This window comes from Ovis canadensis, chromosome 2, assembly GCF_042477335.2.
Source record: "Ovis canadensis isolate MfBH-ARS-UI-01 breed Bighorn chromosome 2, ARS-UI_OviCan_v2, whole genome shotgun sequence".
Lineage (NCBI taxonomy): Eukaryota > Metazoa > Chordata > Mammalia > Artiodactyla > Bovidae > Ovis > Ovis canadensis.
This window is the reverse complement of record NC_091246.1, coordinates 192,143,551-192,167,112: the sequence shown is the minus strand read 5'-3', so window position 1 is coordinate 192,167,112 and position 23,562 is coordinate 192,143,551. Positions and strand designations below refer to the sequence as shown.

Below are 23,562 nucleotides of genomic sequence, written 5' to 3'. Positions count from 1 at the left end.
AGCATGTAGACAAAAGCCATTCTTAAGGGAGGTTTATTGGTGTCGAACTGTCATGAAGGCAGATGACTGCTCCCTGGAGGCGACCGTCTTGACAGGAGCCACGGTGCAGGCATTACTGAGCAGTGAACAAGGCAGCTGTTGAGACAGGAACACGAGAGCAGGGGGGAGGCGTGCCTGGCTGCCTGAAGTAGCTCTGAATTAAGATGCAGGTGCCAACAGTGGTAATCATTTAGCATTTTCAGGCCTGGTTGTTGGGCCTGCTGGTTATGGGTAATGTGGCCACAGTGAGTAGACATCACCTGAGGTCTGCATAGAGTTTGCAGATGCTTCCACAGTTGGAGAAGGAAATGGCAGCCCACTCCAGTGTTCTTGCCTGGAGAATCCCAGGGATGGGGGAGCCTGGTGGGCTGCCGTCTCTGGGGTGGCACAGAGTCGGACACGACTGCAGTGACTTAGCAGCAGCAGGACCTTATGACTGTAGTCACTGACGCCATTATTCCTATTCCTATTCCACAGTTGCCATGGATAATGGTGAATACCCTCCTAGGAATGGAAGAAATCCTCACCCCCTCCCAGTGATTTCAGGGAAAACCAGCTGGAGATCTCCTTTGTCCCTGCTGGGCAGACTTGCAGGCTTGCTCACATCAGAGAGTATAGTTGTGACTCAACAAAGTGGTAACTTGGTCAGGGCAGGCCCCGGCAACCTGTATAGGGACATTATCTATGGGCTTGTTAAGCCACTGGGAGTCTTTGTAATTAGAAAAGGGAAGGTGATGGACATCATAAGAACTTGATTCTAAGACATCTTGCCAGATTTTCAGTGAAACCTGGAGTAGAAAGGGAGTGGTAGCGTTACTCATCTGGTCCAGGGATGACAAATAGATCTTTAATTCAGTGCCCATTGTGATTCATTGGTGATCGCTGTCTGGAGCAGTTCTGAGGAGGATTCTGAGGGTACATCTGGGCCTCCCTGGAGAGATGGATTGAACAGATCACTGTCTGTCATGAGATGGGAAGCAGGAGCGGCAGTGCATCAGGCTGGCTCACCTCCTTCATTTTACCTGTCTACTGCTGATACCTTGGGTCCTCTGTATCTTAGAATGTCACAGGGTAAGTAGACTAGAAGGAAGTAGAGGTAAATAGGCGCGCTAGATGGTAGGGACTTTCCAGTCTCAGCACCCAGTTAGCTCAGTGCTGGCCCAGTGAATGAATGCACATGTGAGCTGACCCTAGAGTGTGTGAACTACCTAGCTTTCCACCTTTAGGGTGGGGGGCAGAAGCAGGTACCAGCCCTCTTATGTGGTGACGTCGCTCTCTTGCATGACGATGCTTGGTGTGCACAGAATACCAAAGATGATACAGGTCTCATCCCTTCTCCCAAACGGCTTCCATCCAGATTGGAAAAGAAATCAAACCTGTTTGAAGTGATTAGAACTTGTGTGACAGGCTGGTTTGTAAGAAAGTGCTAACATTTCTAGTCTAGTCCCTGAAGTGGGTGACTCACGTTTGAATGCAAAAATGCATGACTTTGTGATCTCAGCCCTTATGCTTATTCCAATATATCTGTATTTTGCTCGGAAAAGCCTCTTTTTTTTTCTCCACTTTTCCTACAAGGTAGGATTCCAGTTCCTTGCATTTTTGGTGTCACTAGGATAGAATATTTGGACTAGTTAAGGAGTTTTTCTGCTTTCAAAATGTCAAAGTAAAAGTGATCCAATAATAGAAAATGTGTGTCACGTGGATTTTTAAGCTGAAGATTATCCAGTCACAACATTTACTTTTAGAGAAGTTATAGCATTTTAAAAAAATAATCAGAAGTCACAGAAAAGGCTTTGTATTATAGTATCAATGCATTCTGAAAATCTATACTTCAAGTTATCAGCAGTATGTGCTTAGAAATAGGAGAAACAAAGATTTTTCATGATGTATGCATTTTGTTTGGAGATGTCAGTCAGTTTAATATAATGTCTGAGAGCCTGGCCTCTGGTTCTTACTCTTGGGGCTGGCCAAGAGTAAGAACCGCCCTGACCAGCTGTGTTACTTTAAGTAAGGGGGTCTAGATTTCTCCATCTGTAAAATGGGTATGATAATATATAATTTCTTATACAGCTGTTACAAGAATTAAAGGAGATCTTTCAGTTGGAGCCATTAGGTCAGTGCTTGGCTTAAAATAAGCATGGCTCATTTCTTGTTGGCATAGTTACTATTGTTATTAGATGGCTCTCAATGAGTAAGACTCAACTTCACATTAGTATAAAATATAATTGTAAACAGTGATGGTTAATAGTTTATATGTATATTTTTTCATACAGGTTGAATGTAATTTTTACAAAATTTGATGAAGTCCAAAAATCTGGAAACATGATACAATCTGCGAATGGTGAGTAGAAAAAGCAACCATTCTACTTGTGCTTTTCCAGGTTTGCTTTTAGCCCAAGGAATGCTATATGCTGATTCTGAACAGCTGGATTTAATATTGTGCTAAACGTTTCTAGATGTGAGCATTTAATCTCCATTTACCCACCTTCCCAGGCTGGAAACGATGATCTTGTCATTGACTTTCTTTCATAACCTACACTGAATCCATTAGCTAATCTTATTGGCTTATTTTAAAAATGCATTCACAATCCCAAAGATTCCCAGTGTAACCACTACTCTTCTTCTGGTTCAGGGCCTTGTGGCATTTTACCTGCACACTTGTGGCAGCTCCTAACCAAGATGCTTGGTTTCACTCTCTCCCAACACCCAAAGCCTGTTTTTCACTCAGCAGCTAGAGCGATCCTTTTAGAATGCAGTGCAAGTGATGTCAGTCCTTTGTTCATTCAGAATCCTCTGAAGGTTGCCCAGCTCAGGGGCTCACCGTGTGCTGCGGGCCCTGTGTGGTCTGGTGCAGCCCCCCATTCTGAGATCATCTTGTACTGTTCTCAAAAGTTCTCTTGGCTCCAGCCCATTGGCCTCCTTGCTAATCTGTAACATTTTACATTTGTCCTGCTTCAGGCCTCTGTGCTTATGATTCCTTCCGCTTGAGGCACTTGTCCCTGGCTGTCATTTACAGCTGCCTTCTTATTCCATCCAGGTCTCAGCTGCAGGCTCCCTTCATTACACAGACATCAAGAACAGCATACCCAGTGTTGTGAGGGAATGCACTCTGCACTCACCCTGCTTGATTTTCCTTCTTAATGTATAGTACTACAAAAATATCTTTTTGTTTGTTCATGAGGATAGGAGCTTTGTTTATTCCCTTCTTTATCTTTAGTGCCTTTTGGGAATCATCAAAAAGTCTATTGCCATCAATAACTCTTCTAGTCTTGGATACCTCATTGTATCATAGCCATTTCACAATTGCTGGGGATCTTAGATCATAGCATAGTTTTTACATTTTGAGGTTGTTTAAAAAGTGTGAGTGATTTCTCCCAGAGTGACATGGTACCTAAAGGCAGAGTAGGAACAGAATCCAGGTCTTGTGACTCATACTCCAGCTTGCATACCCATTGTTGTCAGTAAGGAATTGTCTTTAAATAGCTTGTTTCTTATAAAACACTTTCATTAACCCTCTTATTTCTTTTTTGTACATTTGTAAAAACATAGTATTCAAAAAAGATTATGATTTAGCTATCACCAACAAAGTTATTTTTCTTTTCTAATTAATTTTCCTGTAATTCTATAACTTATGTTTAACCATGGCATAATTTATATTTTGTGTGTGTCTGTGTAGTTTGTATGGTTTTCTAGTTTAAAACTTGCTGGCACCAAGATAGAAAGTACTGGGCAAGGAGGTAGGAGGGGTGGCAGAAACTGAGTTTGTGCTTCCTGACTTTATTGTATGTGAGACAGCATCTCATAATGCTGACACTGGGGACAAAGATCACATTCACATTGGAGGCCTGCCTGGAAAATTTTATATCTATCAAGTCAAGTTAGTGCTCAGTTCAGTTCAGTTCAGTTCAGTCGCTCAATCGTGTCTGACTCTTTGCGACCCCATGAATCGCAGCACGCCAGGCCTCCCTGTCCATCACCACCTCCCAGAGTTCACTCAGACTCACGTCCATCGAGTCCGTGATGCCATCCAGCCATCTCATCCTGGGTCGTCCCCTTCTCCTCCTGCCCCCAATCTCTCCCAGCTCAGAGTCCTTTTCAATTCTTTCCAACCCTAGAGACAGTAGCTCCCCTAACCAGGCTTCTCTGTATGTAGATCTATACTTATACATACATATATTAATACACACACACAAATATATACACACACTTTATGAGTATCTTTTCCTCCGTTTTATTGAGAAATAATCGACATGCACTGTATAAGGACAATATAAGTTTAAGGCATACAACATGGTAGATTGATTCATGTATACTTTGAACATTCTGTGATTTTTTCTTTTAATTTATTTTTATTTATTTTTGGCTTCACTGCACATGGCATGTGGGATCTTAGTTCTCCCACCAGAGACTGAACCCATGCCTCTTGCATTGGAAGCATAGAGTCTTAACCCCTGGATCGCCAGGGAAGTCCCTATTCTATGAGTTTTAATGAACATGACAATATGAATCCTGTGGCTTTGGGTAATTCTCAGCAATGTTTTAATCTAATTGTATCAGTAAGAATATTGCCCCCAGTTTCCTTATTTTTGTGGAATGTGGATGTGTGTGTATGTCCATGTATGTGTATGTATGTGGTATAGAGGTAGGGTTGAGGGTGAAAACAGTTCTGTTATGCATCTATATTTAAAAAAGACAGTGTGTAAGAAGGCCTTAACTCAAAATTTATTAGAGACTTGTTCAGCTTTTTACTGTAGAGGCATACTTAGGAGATACTGTGGGTTTGGTTCCCGACCACTAAAATAGAGCAGATATTGCAGTAAAATGGATCATGTGAAGTTTTTCATTTCCCTGCACTTATAAAGGTTATATTTATACCAAACTAGTTATTTTTACTGTGTGATAGCATTACATCTGAAAAAAAAGGAAACGTATGTACTGTAATTAAAAAAATACTTTATTGCTAAAAAAGGATACTAACCGTCACCTTGATCGTTCAGTGAGTCATAATCATTTTAAGATAGTGACTTTAATGATCACTGATGACAGATCACCATAACAAATAGTACTAGCAATGGAAAAGTGACAGAGACACGAGGTGAGCAAGTGCTGTTTGGGAAAGTAGCTTCAGTAGGTTTGCATGTTGCAAGTTTGCCACAAACCCTTCAAGTGAAAAAAAAAAGGAGGAAGGAAAGAGGGAAGGGAGGAAAAACCATTGCAGTGTCTGCAGAGTGCAGTAAAATGAGAGAGACCTGTTGATTCGTATTCTTACGGTTTTAATTGTTAGAGCCAGAATAGAATAATCTAGGGTGTATGTATAAAGGCTTTAGAATTCCTAGCCCAAATAATTTAAGTCTGTCTTCAGTAACTTTGGGAGATCAGTAAGATGTTTACTCACTGTCATCTACAAGCAGGAACAGTTTTGTCTCTTTCAGATGTGTGTTCTTTTCCTTTTCTTGCCTAAGTGCACTGGCTGGAAGCTTAAAGTAAGAATGGTGAGAATGGAGCTCCTTGCCTGGTTCCCAGTCCTAGGTTTTTCATGACTAAGTTTGATGTTAACTGTAGGTTTTTGATAGTGCTCATTGATTCCTGTTTATCTGAGTTTTTATCACAACTAGGTGTTAGAATTTTTTCCAAAATCATCAGCCTGTTTTGAATATTAAGATATAATTCATACCAAAAGAATTCCCCTTTAAAATTGGTTTTTCATGTATTCAGAAAATCTTATACTTATCACCACTGTCTAATCCCAGAATATTGTCATCAGCCCCAGGAAACCTTGTGCCCATTAGCACTAACTATTTCCCTTTCCTTCCGGTCCCTGACAGCCTACCTTCTGCAAAACAGCAGATTTTTCTGTTTTGGACATTTTGTATAAATGGAATCATATGGTGTATGGCTTCTTTCACTTAACATAATGTTTTCAGGGTTCTTCTGCCTGGTATATATATATCGGTATTTCATTTCTTTTTATTTTTTCATTTCATTTATTTTTATTTCTTTCTATAATTATTCCATGTTTTGTTTATCCACTCATCAGTTGAAGGACATTTGGGTTGAGGTTTGAGTTTTTCAGTGGTGGTGTTTTCAAGATTGTTTTGACTCTTCTGGGTTCCTTGAACTTCCATATGGATTGTAGGATTCTGATAGGGACTGTGTTGGACCTGTAGACCATTTTAAGGAATATTGTCATCTTAACACCATTCAGCCTTCTAGTTTCAGTTTATTTAGGTCTTGAAGTTATTTCAACTGTGTTTTGTAGTATTCAGTGTACAAGTCTTGCACTGATTTTGTTAAATTTATTCCTGGGTGTTTCATTCTATTCCTACGTATTTTGTTTTTTGGTGGTATTGTAAATGGGATTGTTTCTTCATTTTATTTTTGGATTGTTTAATGTCAGTATATAGAAATACAGTAGAATTTTATATTTGATCTTGTATTTGGCAGTCTTGTTCAACTTGTTTATTCTCTTGATTTTCCCCTTCAGTGGCTTCCTTAGGATTTTCTATTTATAAGATCATTTAATCTGTGACTAGAGATTGTTTTTTACTTTCTAATCTGGATGCCTTTTAGGGTTGTTGGGGTTTTTCCCCCCAAAATGCTTCTTTGGCTTCTGTTGAGCCTGATGATATTGTGAGTAACATTGCTTGATTTTTTTTTTTTTAATGGTAAACTATTCTCTCGTACTTGGAAATAAATCCCACTTGGTCATAGTGTATAATTCTTTGTGTACAGTTTGGTTTGTCATTACGTTGTTGAGGAATTTTGCATCTGACTTCATGAAAGAGGTTGGCCCACACTTTTTCTCACTCTCCTCCCCCAACTTGTCTGGCCTATTTTGAGTGTCTTTCAGTAAAACCAGGCATACCTATATCACCATCTAGTTTTTCTCATTGCTTTGCCTCTCTCTTCGCCTGTACAGCACTTACCCTGAGTGGTTTGTGTCAAAAAAACCCCACAAAATTCAGCTGAGTAAATTTTAACAATCTAATTAGCTTTATTGAATGAGTCTTGAGTTGGGTGGCATCCCATCTGCTGAGTGTGAAAGGGAAAGAATTTTGAAGGCAAGACAAGGAGGACAGAAACAGAATATTTCGGGCTAAAGTCATGCCCCTCTGGGGGATGGGATGGGGCTGTGTGGCAGTGACCTCATCCTCCTCTGGGGGCTGGAGGACGCCCCTGAGACAGATGAGTCATTGGTGCAGGCCGGGAGATTCCTGGCCTGCCACAGGACACTGCAGTCCAGGGGAGGTGGGCGCTACACTCTGGTGGTGGGGCCCAGTGTAAGTGCCTGTGTTTTGGGCCTGTGGGTTTTTTTTAACATCTGTATCCTGTGTCTCAGTCTCTTCACCTTGTAATCACTCCTTGACCCTCCAGTCTCGTGGTTCCGTCATGTCACTGACGCAGCCGCCGGCACTGTCACCGGGTGACCTCTGTGCTGCTCGCCCCGCTGACGTTTCCCAGTCTGCACGCTACCGAGTCACTCTCCTTGCCTCCGCTTGAAGCACCCTTCCTCCTTGGCTCCTCTGGCCTCGCCTTATTCTGATTTGTTACTGTTGTTGGGCTGTTCTTTCTAGATGTCCTTCCTTTGTTTAACGTCTGCCACTTAAATTCTGAAAGCTTAGTCCTAGGCCTGTTTCTTTCTCAGGCAGTGCTCTCCTTTGGGTGGTAATTATGTATGACTGGAACTACATTGCATTGGAGAAGGAAATGGCAACCCACTCCAGTGTTCTTGCCTGGAGAATCCCAGGGACGGGGGAGCCTGGTGGGCTGCCATCTATGGGGTCGCACAGAGTCAGACACGACTGAAGCGACTTAGCAGCAGCAGCAGCACTTCATTGACTAGCCAGATAATGCGTCTCTTGCCCACACCTTAGTGTTACTAATCTTAGTGTTAGTGTTACTAATCAATGCGAAGGAGCTGCCTGTCTGACATTTCTTCTTGTATTGGAGACATGTATCTAAATCCAGATTCATATTCTTCCTCTTGTTCAAAGACAAAACCCCAAACACCTACATACAACCTTGTCCTTGATCTTCTCTGTACGTCTTCCACTGTCTGTCCAGGCGTGTAAATCAGAACTTGCCTGTCGTCCCAAAGGCCTCGTCTTCCTCCCTGCCTATGTGTGTCATCGCTGGTTTGTGTGGATGTTGACACGTCTCACCGTCTCCAGCACTCTGATCCCATCTATCTAAAACCACCTGCTCGCTGTCCTTCTGCCTTCCTCCTGCCCGCCCCCATCCCCAAGTCTGTTCTGTTTGTTGTAGGACATTGCCAAAAGGAGAACCAAGCTTTTTCTCTTGCTGAAAACTATTTTGTAGTGGAAGAGACTGAGGCCAGAAGATCTATTGTTTCTTTCTCCCATGACCGTATTAAAAAGCATTTAAATATTACCTGCACTGTCACTTTGATGTTTGTTTGTGAAATATTCACTTTTCCGAAGTCTGAGCAGATCAGACCTGCACTTCTTGGAGGTCTGACAGTTTGTAGCCGAACTCTATGGACACACGGTGGGGTGGGTGCTGCTGAGTAAGAGGTCTTCTAACCACCCTTCCCTTATCATTTCTTTGTTTGGAAAACATTAAGTGTACGTTAACGTAGATAGATGAGAGTAATGGACCCCCATGTGGCCACCAGCCAACTTTACCAGTTGTCAGCGTATGGCTTGTCTTGTTTTATCTCCCATCTGTCAGAAATAATGGGCTGTGTGAAGAAGAGCTAGAATACATTATGCCATTCAAGTCAGATTCAAGATGCAAGCATAGCCCTTTATATTGAGTATATTTAGTAGAAACATTAAAATAGAAAGTAAGCATCAGTTCCAGATTCATGTTCATGTTCAGTTACTCGGTCGTGTCCGACTCTTTGTGACCCCATGAATCGCAGCACGCCACGCCTCCCTGTCCATCACCACCTCCCAGAGTTCACTCAGACTCACGTCCATCAAGTCCGTGATGCCATCCAGCCATCTCATCCTCTATCGTCCCCTTCTCCTCCTGCCCCCAATCCCTCCCAGCATCAGAGTCTTTTCCAATGAGTCAACTCTTCACATGAAGTGGCCAAAGTACTGGAGTTTCAGCTTCAGCATCATTCCTTCCAAAGAAATCCCAGGGCTGATCTCCTTCAGAATGGACTGGTTGGATCTCCTTGCAGTCCAAGGGACTCTCAAGAGTCTTCTCCAACACCACAGTTCAAAAGCATCAATTCTTCAGCGCTCTGCCTTCTTCACAGTCCAACTCTCACATCCATACATGACCACAGGAAAAACCATAGCCTTGACTAGACGGACCTTAGTCGGCAAAGTAATGTCTCTGCTTTTGAATATACTGTCTAGATTAGGTATATTCTTTTTAGGAATTGTGCAAGTATTAATCTCCTGAAAATATCCAGCCCATTGTTACCGTCAGCTTCTAAGAACAGAGGAAAACAGTTACAGTTGGTTACTCTGTTTCAAGAGAAAGGAAAAGACGTTAATAATGCCATGTTAGTTCTGTGGTGATGGTAGCTGGCGAGGGTGGGCTTCAGTCCCATAAAGGGGTTAGTTGAAGAGTCTTTCAGAACACTTCTGTGTTGCAGGCAGATTCTGCCTCCTGCCTTTCCTGCTTGCTTTTTTCCTTTTTTAATCTTTTTACTATTTCAATTCCTTGCTCTCAAGATAACCCAAATCCTTCCCAGTCTGCTGCAGCCGCACTGTCTAGCCCTACAGCCTCATCTCAGTCTGGCCACCCTCTTGGGGCCACCTGTGGTTCCCTGTCTGTCCTCTTTATCCGTCCTCTTAAGATCCTGGTACAGGACTCTGCTGTCTCCTCTTAGTTCACCACTTCTCACTCTTTTCCAGCTCAGCTGTGTGACTGAGAGCACATTGCTTAATTCCTGGGAGCCAGCTTGCCCTTTTGTTGTGCAGAGTAAGTGAGATCAGATGTCACATCTCCCAGTACAGTGCCTGGGAGGGGGTTGGTGCTCAAAGTGATAGGTTTCTCCTCTCTTGCTCCATTTCCTGGATATATTCATTTTTTCTTAATTATAAAGAATATCGTTTGAGAATAACTGTCATACTTCTGTTTCTTGTAGAGTGTTGGGATTATTTGGGAGTTGTTGTTCAGTTGCTCAGTCGTGTCTGACTCTTTGCAACCCCATGGACTGCAGCACTCCAGGCTTCCCTGTCCTAAACCATCTCCTGGAGTTTGCTCAAACTCATGTCCTTTGAGCCGGTGATACCATCCAACCATCTCATCCTCTCTTGCCCCCTTCTCCTGCTCTCAGTCTTTCCCAGCATTGGGGTCATTTCCAATGAGTTAGCTGTTCACATGAGGTGGCCAGAATATTGGAGCTTCAGCTTTAGCATCAGTCCTTCCAATGAATATTCAGGGTTGATTTCCTTTAGGATTGACTGGTTTGATCTTCCTTGCAGTTCAGGGGACTCTCAAGAGTCTTCTCCGTCACCCTAGTTCAAAAACATCAATTCTTCAGCGCTCAGCCTTCTTTATGATCCAACTCTCACATCTGTACATTACTTCTGGAAAAACCATAGCTTTGTACATGTTTAAAATTTAATGCACATATTCTTTAACAGTAATTGCCTTCTAAAAAATGGTATTTTTGCGGTATAATTTACATTCCATACAGTCACTCACTTAAAGTATTTAATTCAGTTGTATTTGATGTATGTACAGATATGTACAACCATCACCACAGTCAGTTTCAGAACATTTTTGTTGCTGCAAAGGAGAGACCTCCCTAACCTCCCCTCCATCCCCACGTCCGGCAGTCGCTTATCTACTTTATAAATTTGTCCTTTTTGGACATTTCAGGTAGATGGAACCATACAGTCAGTGTTGATTTCTGTGTAGCTTATTTCACTTGGCAGAATGTGTTCAGAGCTTGTGCATGTTGTGGAGTGTATCAGTGCCTCTCTTCCATTGCTTGGCTGGACCACATTTTGTTTATTGTGTTCAGCAGACATTTGGATGGTTTCTTCCTTTTTGGTATGGTGAATAGTTTACGAATTTTTGTTGAGCATATGCTTTCAATCCTTTGAGTATATACCTAGAAGCAGAATTGCTGGATCCTGTGGCAGTTCTGTGTTCTCAGAATTATTCCTCCTATTGAGGACCTGTCAGACTGTTTCCCATCACGGTTTCCCCATTTTATATTTCCACCAGCGACGTGTGAGTGTTCCATTTTCTCCACATCCTCTCCAGCAAAACAAAACATCCACTGTTTTCTTTCCTTTTTAAAAAATTAGTCACTGTAGTGGATGTGAAGTGGTGTCTCATTGTTTTGGTTTGCATTTCCCTCATGACTAATGATTTTGAGTGTATTTTCATGTACTTATTGGTTGTTTCTACAAATGATTTTATTTGGAAGAGCTCTATTCAAGTCCTTTGCCCGTTTCTAAATTGGTTTATTTGTGTTTCTATTGTTGAGCTGTAAGAGTGCTTTTCATGTACTAGATAATAAGACTCTTACTAGATATTGGATTTACAAATATTCTTTTTCCAGTTTTTGGTTGGCTTTCACTTTCTTGGCATCTAAGGTTTTAATTTGGATGAATTCTAATTTATCTATTTTTTTGTTGTTGTTGCTTGTGAACAATAAAACTCCTTTAAGTAAGAAAGCTCTGGATTTGAGCTAAGTTGAAAGGAACTATTAATGTAACAGCAATACACTTAGGGAAGAAATGGGTTTTGTCCTGGGTTGTAATTCTCTTGACATGTTCAAAATTATGTTTTAAGGTGTGTAATTGATTATATAAATGCCAAAGACTTCGTTTTTCACAAGTATTAGACTTGTGACAAAAACAGCAGTGAAAAAGCATCTGAGCAGCAGTTGGGGGTGAGTGGCCTGGCTGTAATGGAATACTTCATCTTTGTGTGATTCTTTTTTGTTGCTAGGTTACCTGAAGGGCTTTGAGTTTTGAGTGGCAGGAATATGAGAGTTAAAAATATGTTGTTTTGTAGATGTTTCTTTTTTTCCCATCTCCATGTAATTAGCAAACCCCTTGAAGCAAAAATTACAGTTTTTCCTTCTATGGGTTTCAAAAAGCAAATTATTTTCTATGTACATTTTTAAATCATGCAGATGTGCGTATGCTCATGGGAGAATTGGATTTTCAGCATGAAGGAGCCAGTAATTATAGACTAGTCATTGTCCTTTATCTGCAGCCACTTAATGATCTTTAATTGGAGTTGATTGAAATGAGGCCCAAAGATGTTAATTTGGTTAAAAATGTGCATGCTTTTGAGTTTCTTGAGGAAAGCTAACATGTTTATGAGGAAAGAATGAAACTATCATGCTGGTTAAATCTATGAAAATTCTATAATAAATCTGTAGTTAAAGTACTTATTTGCTGACAAACTATAAGCTAGGTAATAATCATAAAATTATTGACCCTTACCCATGAAAGTATCTAGGGTATCACTTTGCTGTAAAATGCAGCCTGCCTTCTTTTGTTTTATTAAAATAATTTGTTATTTGAAAAATGTTAGATATCGTTTCTAAGTTGTTGGAAATGAGAAATACAAGTGTGAAAGCAGATAGACTCAATGGTGAATTGTTAGGTAAGCTCTGAACTGTTGTCCAGTGTAGCTAGGATAAAGCATTAGTTTAAAGGTAAATTGATGGTCTTTTCTTTATTAAGAAGCTAAACCATTATTGTATAGCATTTTAAAACAGTGATTGTGAATAAGTAGATCAAGTGCTGATAATGGGCTCCCCCTGCTTGTTTATTAGACTCTGCATATTACAAGGCTTGGGATTCTGGTTCAGTGTCTTAGAAAAGTGTTTCCATAGTCACGGCTGTGGGGATGATATATCACAAGACTGGCAAGCTTGCTGTGCTGCCTAGGGAGACCACCCCCTAGAACAGCCTGGAAGAGACTGTTTCTGATGCCAGCTTCAGTAGCTCAAGCTGCAGGTTACAGCTTACTTTATCATCCTCCGTGTGGAAATAAGATAGCCTTTGTACTTTATTTTTATTTGAAGTTTATGTTTAATTCTCTTTTTCCATGGGGTGGGGGTTGATCAAGTAGTTGGTTAAAATGTTTTTCCATGCCAGTTTTAAAGAAGGTTATCTGACTTGAGTAACGTCAGATAGAGAAAGGCCCCTGCCTCTTAAACAAATCACTGTTCTTTATAGGGTAGGCTTTTATTTTGGAATAGGGCGGCCGCTGTCCTTGGTGCTTGGATCACACTGGAGAAGCCTGTGGGTGGAGAGTTTGCTGAGGCGTCAGTGGCTGTGAGCAGGTGTAGCTTTCAGAGCAGTGAGTGTTTTCACTTGTGCCTCCATCACTGACAGTCATGACCACTGGGAAAGGTAGGCTGTTCTAATATATTCTGGAAAATGTTTGTAATTAGTGCTATTTAACTCAGAAAAAAGATACTTAAGGTATTTTATCATTGCTTTGATAGCTAAAGATCATGGGTGAAACAGGCAAACAATTGTTACGACTGTTTGCGTTGAGGCAGGGAAAAATTATGAAATGTGCGGCTCTGTTAATGTTAATGTTGACCCTCAAGGACTAGGAGAGAGGAATTGGGCATAGGAAGCTGAGATTAGCTGTGTTTTCATCAGCCTCTGGGTATTTATGTGCTTTTTAACTTTTTCCGTCTCTCGTATTCACAGTATAAACGGCTCATGAAAGTAAATTCTTTCGTGATTACAAGACATTTGTTACTAAGTATAGACTGTCTTGAAACGAATCTACTGGTTGGAAATCTCTGTGGTTTCCCAACAGAGGGTAGAAAAAAGCACATATAAACAGAGTAGTGGAGGGGTTGCATCTGTCTTGAGAATCATTGTATAAAAATTTTTCCTTTTTAAAGATTTGCATTTTTTAAATGTAAAAATGGAACTGGAAAACTATGAAAGAGGCATTGTATATCACAGGTCTTAATTGATTAGCCTTCGGCCTTTCCACGGAGGTTTTGCCCAGGTTTTGGGCAGATTGAGAGGATGTGAAAGAGCTCCATGTGAACAAGGTTTGTGTTGGAAGAAGAATGCTGTGGCCGTGATGTGACGTGATGTGAGTCACCTGTATCCATATCTTGCTTTCCTGTAGGATGGGTTTCCTGGCAAGCTTTTAATTTGTTGTCTCAATGTTTCCAAACCCTTCAGCTGAGGCAGGTATTAAGCAGAGTAAATTGTGCACAGTGACAGGTGTTCATTCGTCCCCCTGTGGGGAAGCTGGCGTGCCGGCAGCTCATGTGTGCTGTGTTCTTTTGCTCTGGGCGTTGAAGGTGTGTGTCTGTCTTCTGAAACTTGGTTTGGTTGAGTTTGCCGATAATAGTCATACTGGAGTGCTGGATTACGCTTGTTAATTATATTTTAAAATTGAGAATTGAAAGCATATGCTGCTAGTGCTCATTTTTATTTCCCTCCTTATTGCAGTATTCTGTAATCAGGTTAAGTTGCTATAGGAAATCAATACCCAGGCAGGAGAGCTAAATAATTCATGTTCTGAAGTGACCTCTTTCAGAACCTGTCATTTGAGGATTTGGAAGTGTGTTACTTAGAAGTAGCATTTGTTTTATGTTGTATTTTAGATTTTTTTTAAACAACAGGGAAATGTTATTATCTAGTTGATGATGTTATGTTCAAGACTATGGAGAAAACCTTATGGCTCTGAGTTTAAAATAAGGACTATTCTCTCATTTGATAATTCCTTTCAAATGACCTGCCTCTATAGTCACTGTTATCTGAAATGCAGGCTTGAAAAGCACTGGCACCTTTTACCCTAGGGAGCTGCAGATGCAGTAGGAAACAACAGTTAAATGCTGTTTATTGTAGCAGGGCATGTTCGAATCTTCCTCTGTCAGCCCATGTTCAATAAGGAGCCCACAACAGTCTGCAAAATATAATGCCAACCATTTTCTGCTATGGTGGTGTGTATTTTAGTATTTTCAAAGCGTTTTTCCAAATGTCTTTTGTTTTTATTTTCAGATTTCCCCAGCAGCCCCATGAGGAGTAGGTGGGGGAACGGGAGGTTTGAGTTCTCTAGATGGGCTGGCGGCCCTGGACTTGGCCATCTTAGGCCTACCTTCCTGCCACAACTGTCACCCAGCTGTTGTGATAAAATCCTGACTTTAGTTTATTTTTTTGATTCTGAAATTGTGCCATTTTTTAATATAGATGCCTTAGGGAATAATTAAAAACTGTAAGCATTCAAAGAGATATTATTAAAATAGGCATTAGCCTGTTTAGACAAATAATGTTTTAGACACTTTGAAAATATGCCATCCCTAATCAGTTGTTCGCTCAGTGATGGATGGGTAGGAGGTGAGTGGGGTGTTCTGGGATTGGAAATCATCCTACGAACATGGTGAGTTTGTTTTTGAAAGCAGTGTGGTATTCTTGGAGGGGAAGTGCAGGGGAGAATGGCAAGGGCCTTCTAGGCCATGCTAACAAGCTGAGTCTTTTGTTGCAGGCTGTTCATGTCTCAGATTTCAACTTTAAAACACTGGGCAGAGGCTGAGGCAGGGTGACCAACTTTAATGTTACCACATGTAACATAACAATAGCCAAACAGCTCCCTTGTCTCTCTTATTTCAGAAAACAAGGGACACTAACACCAGTTACAAAAAAAAGAAAATTAAAATGATGTAATTTAGAATAAATGCTGGCCTTTTAAGTGAAGTAAATTTACGTCTGAGAAATTTGCAAGTTTTTCCTTAAAGTTCTCAGTTTGGTGCAGACTGGTTAAATTATCCAAAAACTGTTACCTGTCCTGTAAGTAGGTTTGGGGTCTAGGTGACTGAATCATAAGTGGACAAGTTGTGAGTAGGTGTGTGGACTTCAGAATCCCTTTGTCTGAGTGTGTGTGTCTGTGTAGGGGGGCCTGGGCAGGTGGCTGGTCTGTGAGCCCTGGTTTCCTCGTGTCCCAGGTTGGGGAGGTTAGTGATTCCTGTGCCACTATGAGGAGTGAATGAGGTGATGCACGTAACCAGTTGGCATGGCCCGTAAACACTGTCTTGTGTGTTACTGAGGTGCAGTGGCGGAGAGTCTGCCTGCTAATGTAGGAGATACAGGAGATTCAGGTTCAATTCCTGGGTTAGGATCCCCTGGAGGAAGAAATGGCAACCCACTCCAGTGTTCGTGCCTGGAAAATCCCATGGACAGAGGATCCTGGTGGGCTGCAATCCATGGCATTGCAAAGAGTTGGACATGCCTTAGTGACTGAGTGCACACAAACCTGTTATGGGGACACAATCTAATGGGAGGGGAAAGTTGGATTTAGGTTTTGAAATGATGTGGTTGATGTTTTTGTTTAGATGTGAAAGTTCCTTCCGGAGAAACACGATACAGAAGCAGATGTAGAATAAGGTATCTTAAAAAGAAGCTGCCATGCTGTGCCCCTGTCTTGGTTTCTACCACCACCAGGCTCCGTGGGGTTTGCAGATCCTAGAGTCAGACACGACTGTGTGACTAATCACACAATCACATCACACGGGGCTGGAACAGGGAGTGTATGCAGTCAGCCTGGGTGTCCTGTAGAGCCAGACAGTAAGAACGTGCACCCACAAAACAGAAGTGATGGTTTGTCAGCGGTCACAGGCGGCAGCTGAGGAGCGCCACAGAGCAAGAGCCGTCTGAGCCATGAAGTGGTGCTGGGTTATAACCCAGAGCACAGGTGTTGATGGGGCTGTAATGGTGCATACCAATGTCTGAGTAAGTGTATAAACAAGGAAAAGAGTTAAAATAAGTCTATAAGCAAGTCTCCATGCAGAATGAACGTAAATCATTTCTGTGGCCAGCCTCCCAGAGGAGGGGAGCGTGACTCCCGGCTTTGTGTGCTGTGCATGGTGTTGCCTTCCACAGGGGACGGTGTGGGAAGGGGAACAGCGCCCTTCCAGAGGAGAAACCTCAGCCAGGCGACTGAGGCCAGCATCAGCGGACTTGTCAACCACGTGTACTCTGGACAAGATGTGAGGAGAATGGCATTTTACCTCTGAGCATCTTCTTTCTCAACCCATAAGCTCTATGTACACTTGGGAACCTCAGGCAAACCCAAATTGAAGGACTTTCTATAAACTACCCAACCCGCATTCCTTGAACTGTCAAGGTCGTCTAGAACAAGGAAGTCTGAGAAATGTCACAACCCAGAGGAGTGTGGTGGTGATGAAATGCCATGTGGTGTCCTAGATAGGGTCCTGGGACAGAGAAAGGATGGTGAGGAAAGTAGGGAACTCTGAGAAAACCTGCTCATGGACTTTGAGTTAATAATGATATATCAATATTGGTTCATTAATTATTATCAATGCCCCAGACTATTGTTTGTGTTAACAACAGGGAGACAGGGTGTGGGGGATAGGGGACCCTCTGTACTCTCTTCACAACTTTTCTGTAACTTGAATCCTATTCCAAAACAGAAGCTTCATTAAAACCCCAAAGCAGGAATTCCCTAATGCTCCAGCGGCTGGGACTCTGTACTTCCACTGCAGGGGCCCTGGGTTTGGGGGAACTGGGATTCCATAAGCCTCCATGGCCAAAACAAAATAAAACAAAAACAAAACAAAATGCTGGAAAGTAGTAAGGGAGTTGGGTAGAGAAGCTTTTTAATCTCACTTTGTTTTCTTCTAATATTTCAATTATTTAACCATGTTTATACATTTGTTGATTTTGTTCTTTTGAAAGAGGTTGCAGGGTTTGTCTAGGTGGTGGAATTCATTGTATTGTCAGAATCTCACCTCTTCTTTGACTCTGAGTGTGTGCTCAGTCGATTCCGACTCTTTGCAACCCCAGGGACTGTAGTCCACCAGGCTCCAGGCTCCTCTGTCCATGGAATTTTCCAGGCAGAAATACTGGAGTGGGTTACCATTTCCTCCTCCAGAGTCTCTTTCTAACTGAGGGGTCGAGTCCACATTCCCTGCTTTGGCAGGCAGACTCTTTACCACTGCACCACAGAGCTGTCTAGGTGGCGAGATGAGGTGCTCTCAATAGTTAACGTTCTGCGCATTTGAACATTATACACAGAACATTAACCATTTGGAAAGCGTCTGTCTACAATGTGGGAGACCCAGGTTCGATCCCTGGGTTGGGAAGATCCCCTGGAGAAGGAAATGGCAATCCACTCCAGGACTATTGCCTGGAAACTCCCATGGACAGAGGAGCCTGGTAGTCTACAGCCCATGGGGTCACAAAGAGTCAGACACGACTGAGCGACTTCACTTCACTTCACTTCATTGTTATTTTTCGAAAAAAGATTGGAGGCAAAGAGACTGGTTTGGACACTATTTTAATAGCAGACATCCAGGTGAGAGGTGAGGCAGACCTGGATGAGGACAGCCTCAGCGTGGTGAGAGTGGTGGTGAAGGGGAGAGCCGGAGGGAGCTCTCTGGCCACGTTTCGGGATGATGTGGGGGGAGATGGCTGCCTGACTGAGTGGTGCTGGGACCGGCCGAAGCAGGGCACTTGGGGAGTGAGCAGTTTTGAGGGTGGAGAAATGATTGTAGTTTTAGACACTAGAACTTAGAATTCTATTTGTGTGTGAATTCCAAGTGGGTTTGTATCTTGGAGTAGGGATGGGGCTGGTTTTGGAGGATTATAATTTATTAGAATGTAGGTGTTTCTTTTCAGCTGTCATCTTATTTTTCTGTCTTTTTATGTTGGAATGTGGTAATTTGCTTCTCTTGGGGTTCTTGAGAATGCAGTCATTAAATCAGGGATGGAGGATTTGAAGGATTATTGCATGAGAGGCAGACAGCTCTGGGTGCAGTCACTTTAATATGAGACGATGTTCTGGTTGGGAACCTCTTCCAAATTTGGCTCTAGATTTTTCCAGCTGACTTGCTTTTGCTCCTGTGTAGTGGTTGTCGAGAAGAATTGGGTCAGGGTTGGTACAGTGATAATTAAAATGACATTTCCAGATGAGTGCAAGATGTAGGTCTGATATTTGTGGGGTTTGGGTTCTGACGTTAATTAAGCACAGTACCCCTTTAGGGCAAGTTCAAAGGTAACATAAGTTGTATAGTCAAAAGGAGAAAAGAATGTTGAATCAGTAAACAATCCATTGCGATTTTTGTCACTGTGACATTCAGAGATTATCCGAGGTGTTGAAAGATTAGTTGCCACTTCCTGGAAGTTCAGTTTTCAGTATGTAGACTTTGTTCACAGCAATTCACGGTGCTTAAAACGTCCCCCTTTTCCTATGAAATAGTAAACATGTCCACATATGTTTACTGAAAATAAATGTCTTCACTGTAGTTAGCTTTTGAGTACTTTTGTGAGAAGTGAAGTGAAAGTTGCTCAGTTGTGTCCAGCTCCATGTGCCCCATGGACTGTAGCCTGCCAGGCTCCTCTGTCCATGGGATTCTCCAGGAAAGAATACTAGAGTAGGTTGCCATTCCCTTCTCCAAGGGATCTTCCTGACCCAGGCATCGAACCGCAGTCTCCAGCATTGCTGGTGGATTTGTGAGAAGTAACTACCGAGTTAAATGCCCTACTATAACTTATTACCATGTAGACAATTAGTGTCGTTATAATTAGTAATTACGGCAGTCTGTGTGCTTGCGCTATCTCGGGATCAGTTCTGACTGCCGCTTGGGTTATCTCAGCCCAGGGGCTTCACACATGTGGATCCCACTGGAGTCCATGCTCCTTGTCACCCAGCTTAATTAACATCTGCTCAGTTTCCAGATGCAACCTTGCAGAGACTTCTCAGGGTCCCTTCCTTGGGCCTCTGAAGCCTCACCGTGGCTGTCAGCTCTGAGAGTGGAAGCGCTTCTGAACTGTCAGCGTCCGGTTCAGGGACACGTGAACATCTTCTGAATACACAGATCACGGGTGTGTGAGTGATAGTTATTCTACAGATGAAAGACAGGCATAGAGAAGTTTAGTAACTTGTCCAAACTAAGAAATGGTGCCAGGTTTTGAAGTCTGGAGAAGAACTCTCTGAAATCTGTGCATTTTACCTTTCTGCGTGCTGCCTCCCAAAGCTAGAGTCACATGGGGAAGATTGAACTCCAGTTACTGTTCGGTTTTCTCAGTGTGGCCACACACTAGCTGTGTTAGACATGCCAGACCTTTATCCAGCAGGAAATCGTTGACTATGAGGTCGGAAGTCTCTCCCTGGCCCATCCTCCTGGTGGACGTGCACAGAGGCTGGGTCTAGACTCCGCTGTCACCCAGTGGCATGCATGAGTGTACCACCTCTGCACACAGCCACCTCTGGCACAGATGCCCAGACATTGAAAACGGATCTACTCACTAATCTTTGGAGTTGAGAGAATTGATTGAGCAAGACAGAAAAAATAGTAAATAGTTGGAATGGGCTTCATGAGCTCTTCTTATAGCCAGGTTCAAGGGCTGAGTAAGTGTATGCATTTGATTTTTATAAAAATGAAATTGGAAAAGAAAACAATCAAAAGATCCTTTTTTTAAATCCTAAAGTTTTTGTTTGGTACCTTTGGTTTACTTGGATTTCTTTGTACAGGAGTGTGAATTAGGTTTGAGTAGGGCTAGGATAGCAGTCACAGCAGCATTTTGACCGCTTTGTAATTATGTAAATAATTAACAGCATTGTGAATTCCCAAGTAGCTATGAGAATAAGTTCAATAAAATATACTAGGGCCTTCAGTTCAGTTCAGTTTAGTCACGTCTGACTCTTTGCAACCCCATGAATTGCAGCACGCCAGGCCTCCCTGTCCATCACCAACTCCCAGAGTTCACTCAGACTCACATCCATCGAGTCAGTGATGCCATCCAGCCATCTCATCCTCTATCGTCCCCTTCTCCTCCTGCCCCCAATCCCTCCCAGCATCAGAGTCTTTTCCAATGAGTCAACTCTTCGCATGAGGTGTCCAAAGTACTGGAGTTTCAGCTTTAGCATCATTCCTTCCAAAGAAATCCCAGGGCTGATCTCCTTCAGAATGGACTGGTTGGATCTCCTTGCAGTCCAAGGGACTCTCAAGAGTCTTCTCCAACACCACAGTTCAAAAGCATCAATTCTTCGGCACTCAGCTTTCTTCACAGTCCAACTCTCACATCCATACATGACTACTGGAAAAACCATAGCCTTGACTAGATGGACCTTTGTTGGCAAAGTAATGTCTCTGCTTTTGAATATGCTATCTAGGTTGGTCATAACTTTTCTTCCAAGGAGTAAGCGTCTTTCAGTTTCATGACTGCAGTCACCATCTGCAGTGATTTTGGAGCCCCCCAAAATAAAGTCTGACACTCTTTCCACTGTTTCCCCATCTATTTCCCATGAAGTGATGGGACCAGATGCCATGATCTTCGTTTTCTGAATGTTGAGCTTTAAGCCAACTCTTGCACTCTCCTCTTTCACTTTCATCAAGAGGCTTTTTAGCTCCTCTTCACTTTCTGCCATAAGGGTGGTGTCATCTGCATATCTGAGGTTATTGATATTTCTCCAGGCAGTCTTGATTCCAGCTTGTGTTTCTTCCAGCCAAGCATTTCTCATGATGTACTCTGCATATAAGTTAAATAAGCAGGGTGACAATGTACAGCCTTGACGTCCTCCTTTTCCTGTTTGGAACCAGTCTGTTGTTCATGTCCAGTTCTAACTGTTGCTTCCTGACCTAGCAGCAATAAATTGGTTTTAAGTCTGTGTGTGTTACAGTTATTCAAAGGCCGTATTCTTACAAAAACTATAGAAAACTATCAACTAACTGTAATGTGACTTTTAACTTTTCAGATAGTAGGATAGGAATTCAGATTTGAATGAAAGTTGTCCTAGAGAAAGAAGACATAATAATAGTTGCAGAAAATGTAACAGACTCAAACTCTTGAACATTGACTCAGAGATATTTTCTAGGAAAGAGAGCCAAATTCTTTGAAAAACACGGTGGATTTTTGTTTGCTATGGTGGTTAATTCTTTCTTGGAATCTCTTTTTGAACTATCTTGAGCTTGAGTGATCTGTGTTTCATAGGATTTAGGGTAATCGTTTGATAATCCTTTTGATAATCTGTTTCCTAGAAGAAAAGCCTTGAAAGGAGTTAAAAATTCATGCCTGCTGAATATGAGTCAGTAGTGAATTGACTTTAACTTTCTACCAGTCTGTGTGTAGGGGCCGAAGCAGGATGGATTCTAAGTTGTATGAGGATTGTCTTCTACCCCAGAGCACCTGTGGCATCTAGAAGAGAGAGCATGGCTTAGGTGACCAGTGATTGGGTGGCTGGTGGAAGAGCAGCAGGGTGGTCCCAGGTCCCCGCTCTGGGACCCTCATGGGCTATGGGAGCATGAGACGAGAGCTGCCCCCTGGGCTGGCTCCTCCTGCGTTTCTCTTACTGGATGTGTCCAGAGCCCTGATAGAATGTAAAGCCAGGTCTTCCATCTGGCCAGAGTTTGTGGGGCTCACCAGTCTGTGTTAATACAGAGACAGTTTAAGTCTTCCCTGAGCTCCATGGCCAGCTCTTCTGGCAGAAAGGCTGGTCCATCCTGGTCTTCCCTACTGCTCCCCCGAGAGCCCTTTGATACGCAGGATGATAAAGTAGCCATCTCTTGGTGCCCTCCGTTTTGATTGGTTCCAAGGAGAAATTTATAGTCTCTTTGAGGTGTGTAGAGAGATACTCTTCTTCAAGACTGATCTTCTATACCTGCTATTGCTATGTTGCTGTGGGTTCTTTTCTTTGGGGAATGGTTAGTTTAAGTTGGGCATCCAAACAGGTCAAGAGATGCCAACTTGAATAACTCAAACTTCTGGACATGACTTGGAGACTTTGCCTTCAGTCCTTTGTTCCCTGGTGCCCAGGATGGGGACAGTCCCAGAACTGTGGGGCTCCTGGACACATCTATGTGCCCTGGCCCCTGGCTGGTTTGTTCACTGTCCCTGTCAGAAGTTCCTTGCCCTCCTACATTTGTCCACAAGGAGTCTTTGGAATGTATTATCTCTGCCTATGTGCTCTCTCAGTGGGGCTGTCTACCACTTGCCTGCACTGTGTAGGCTGTGTGCCCATTTAGAGCATTCCACAGTCACAGTTCATGTTAAGTCCTCCGCTGTCAGACCCAAGCAATGGAGTGAGTCATGTCGGAGTGTGGGTGGGAGGGCACAGTGGATCCTTTCTGAGTTTACTTGTCTCTGTTCTCTGTGCCCCTTTTCTGTATTCACTTGGCACATCCTGTGCGTGCCTTGAGCAAAGCATCACACTGAGTCATGGCTGCTGTGAGCTGTGTGTGTCTGTTTTCCACGCTGGACCGTGAACTCCAGGATAAAAGCCACGCTTTTCTACCTTCCTCTCAGTTCCCTGCAGAGTACCTGGCACAGAGATGTGCTTGGTAAATAGATGCTGAAGAGATGAGGGAAGGAAGGTGCATGTGTTGTACTCTTAGTGTTCTGAGGAAGTGTTCTATTCAGTAACACCCCTCCCCACACCCCACCCCCTCAGAGAGAGGAGACTCGCTCCCAGGCACCCATCCAGTTTTATTTCAGAAGCAACAAAGGGAATACTGAGACCAGATCACCTCTCAGGTTGACCCTGTGCCCTGAGCTTAAACTTCCAAGTCACAGGGAGGCCACAGAGAGTTTAGGAAGAATTTAAAAGTTGATGCCTCTTGGGGGAAGCAGA

General features: G+C 42.7%; 1 protein-coding gene across 9 annotated transcripts in view; it reads left to right on the top strand.

The window, feature by feature from the left end:
* CLASP1 (cytoplasmic linker associated protein 1) overlaps positions 1-23,562 on the top strand; it is a 272,797-nt gene that overhangs the window by 120,182 nt on the left and 129,053 nt on the right. For all 9 annotated transcript variants that reach the window (XM_069574461.1, XM_069574455.1, XM_069574459.1 and 6 more), the window contains exon 8: positions 2,313-2,380. In XM_069574461.1, coding sequence (XP_069430562.1) covers positions 2,313-2,380 — 68 coding nt within the window. The remainder of the gene's footprint in view (positions 1-2,312; positions 2,381-23,562) is intronic.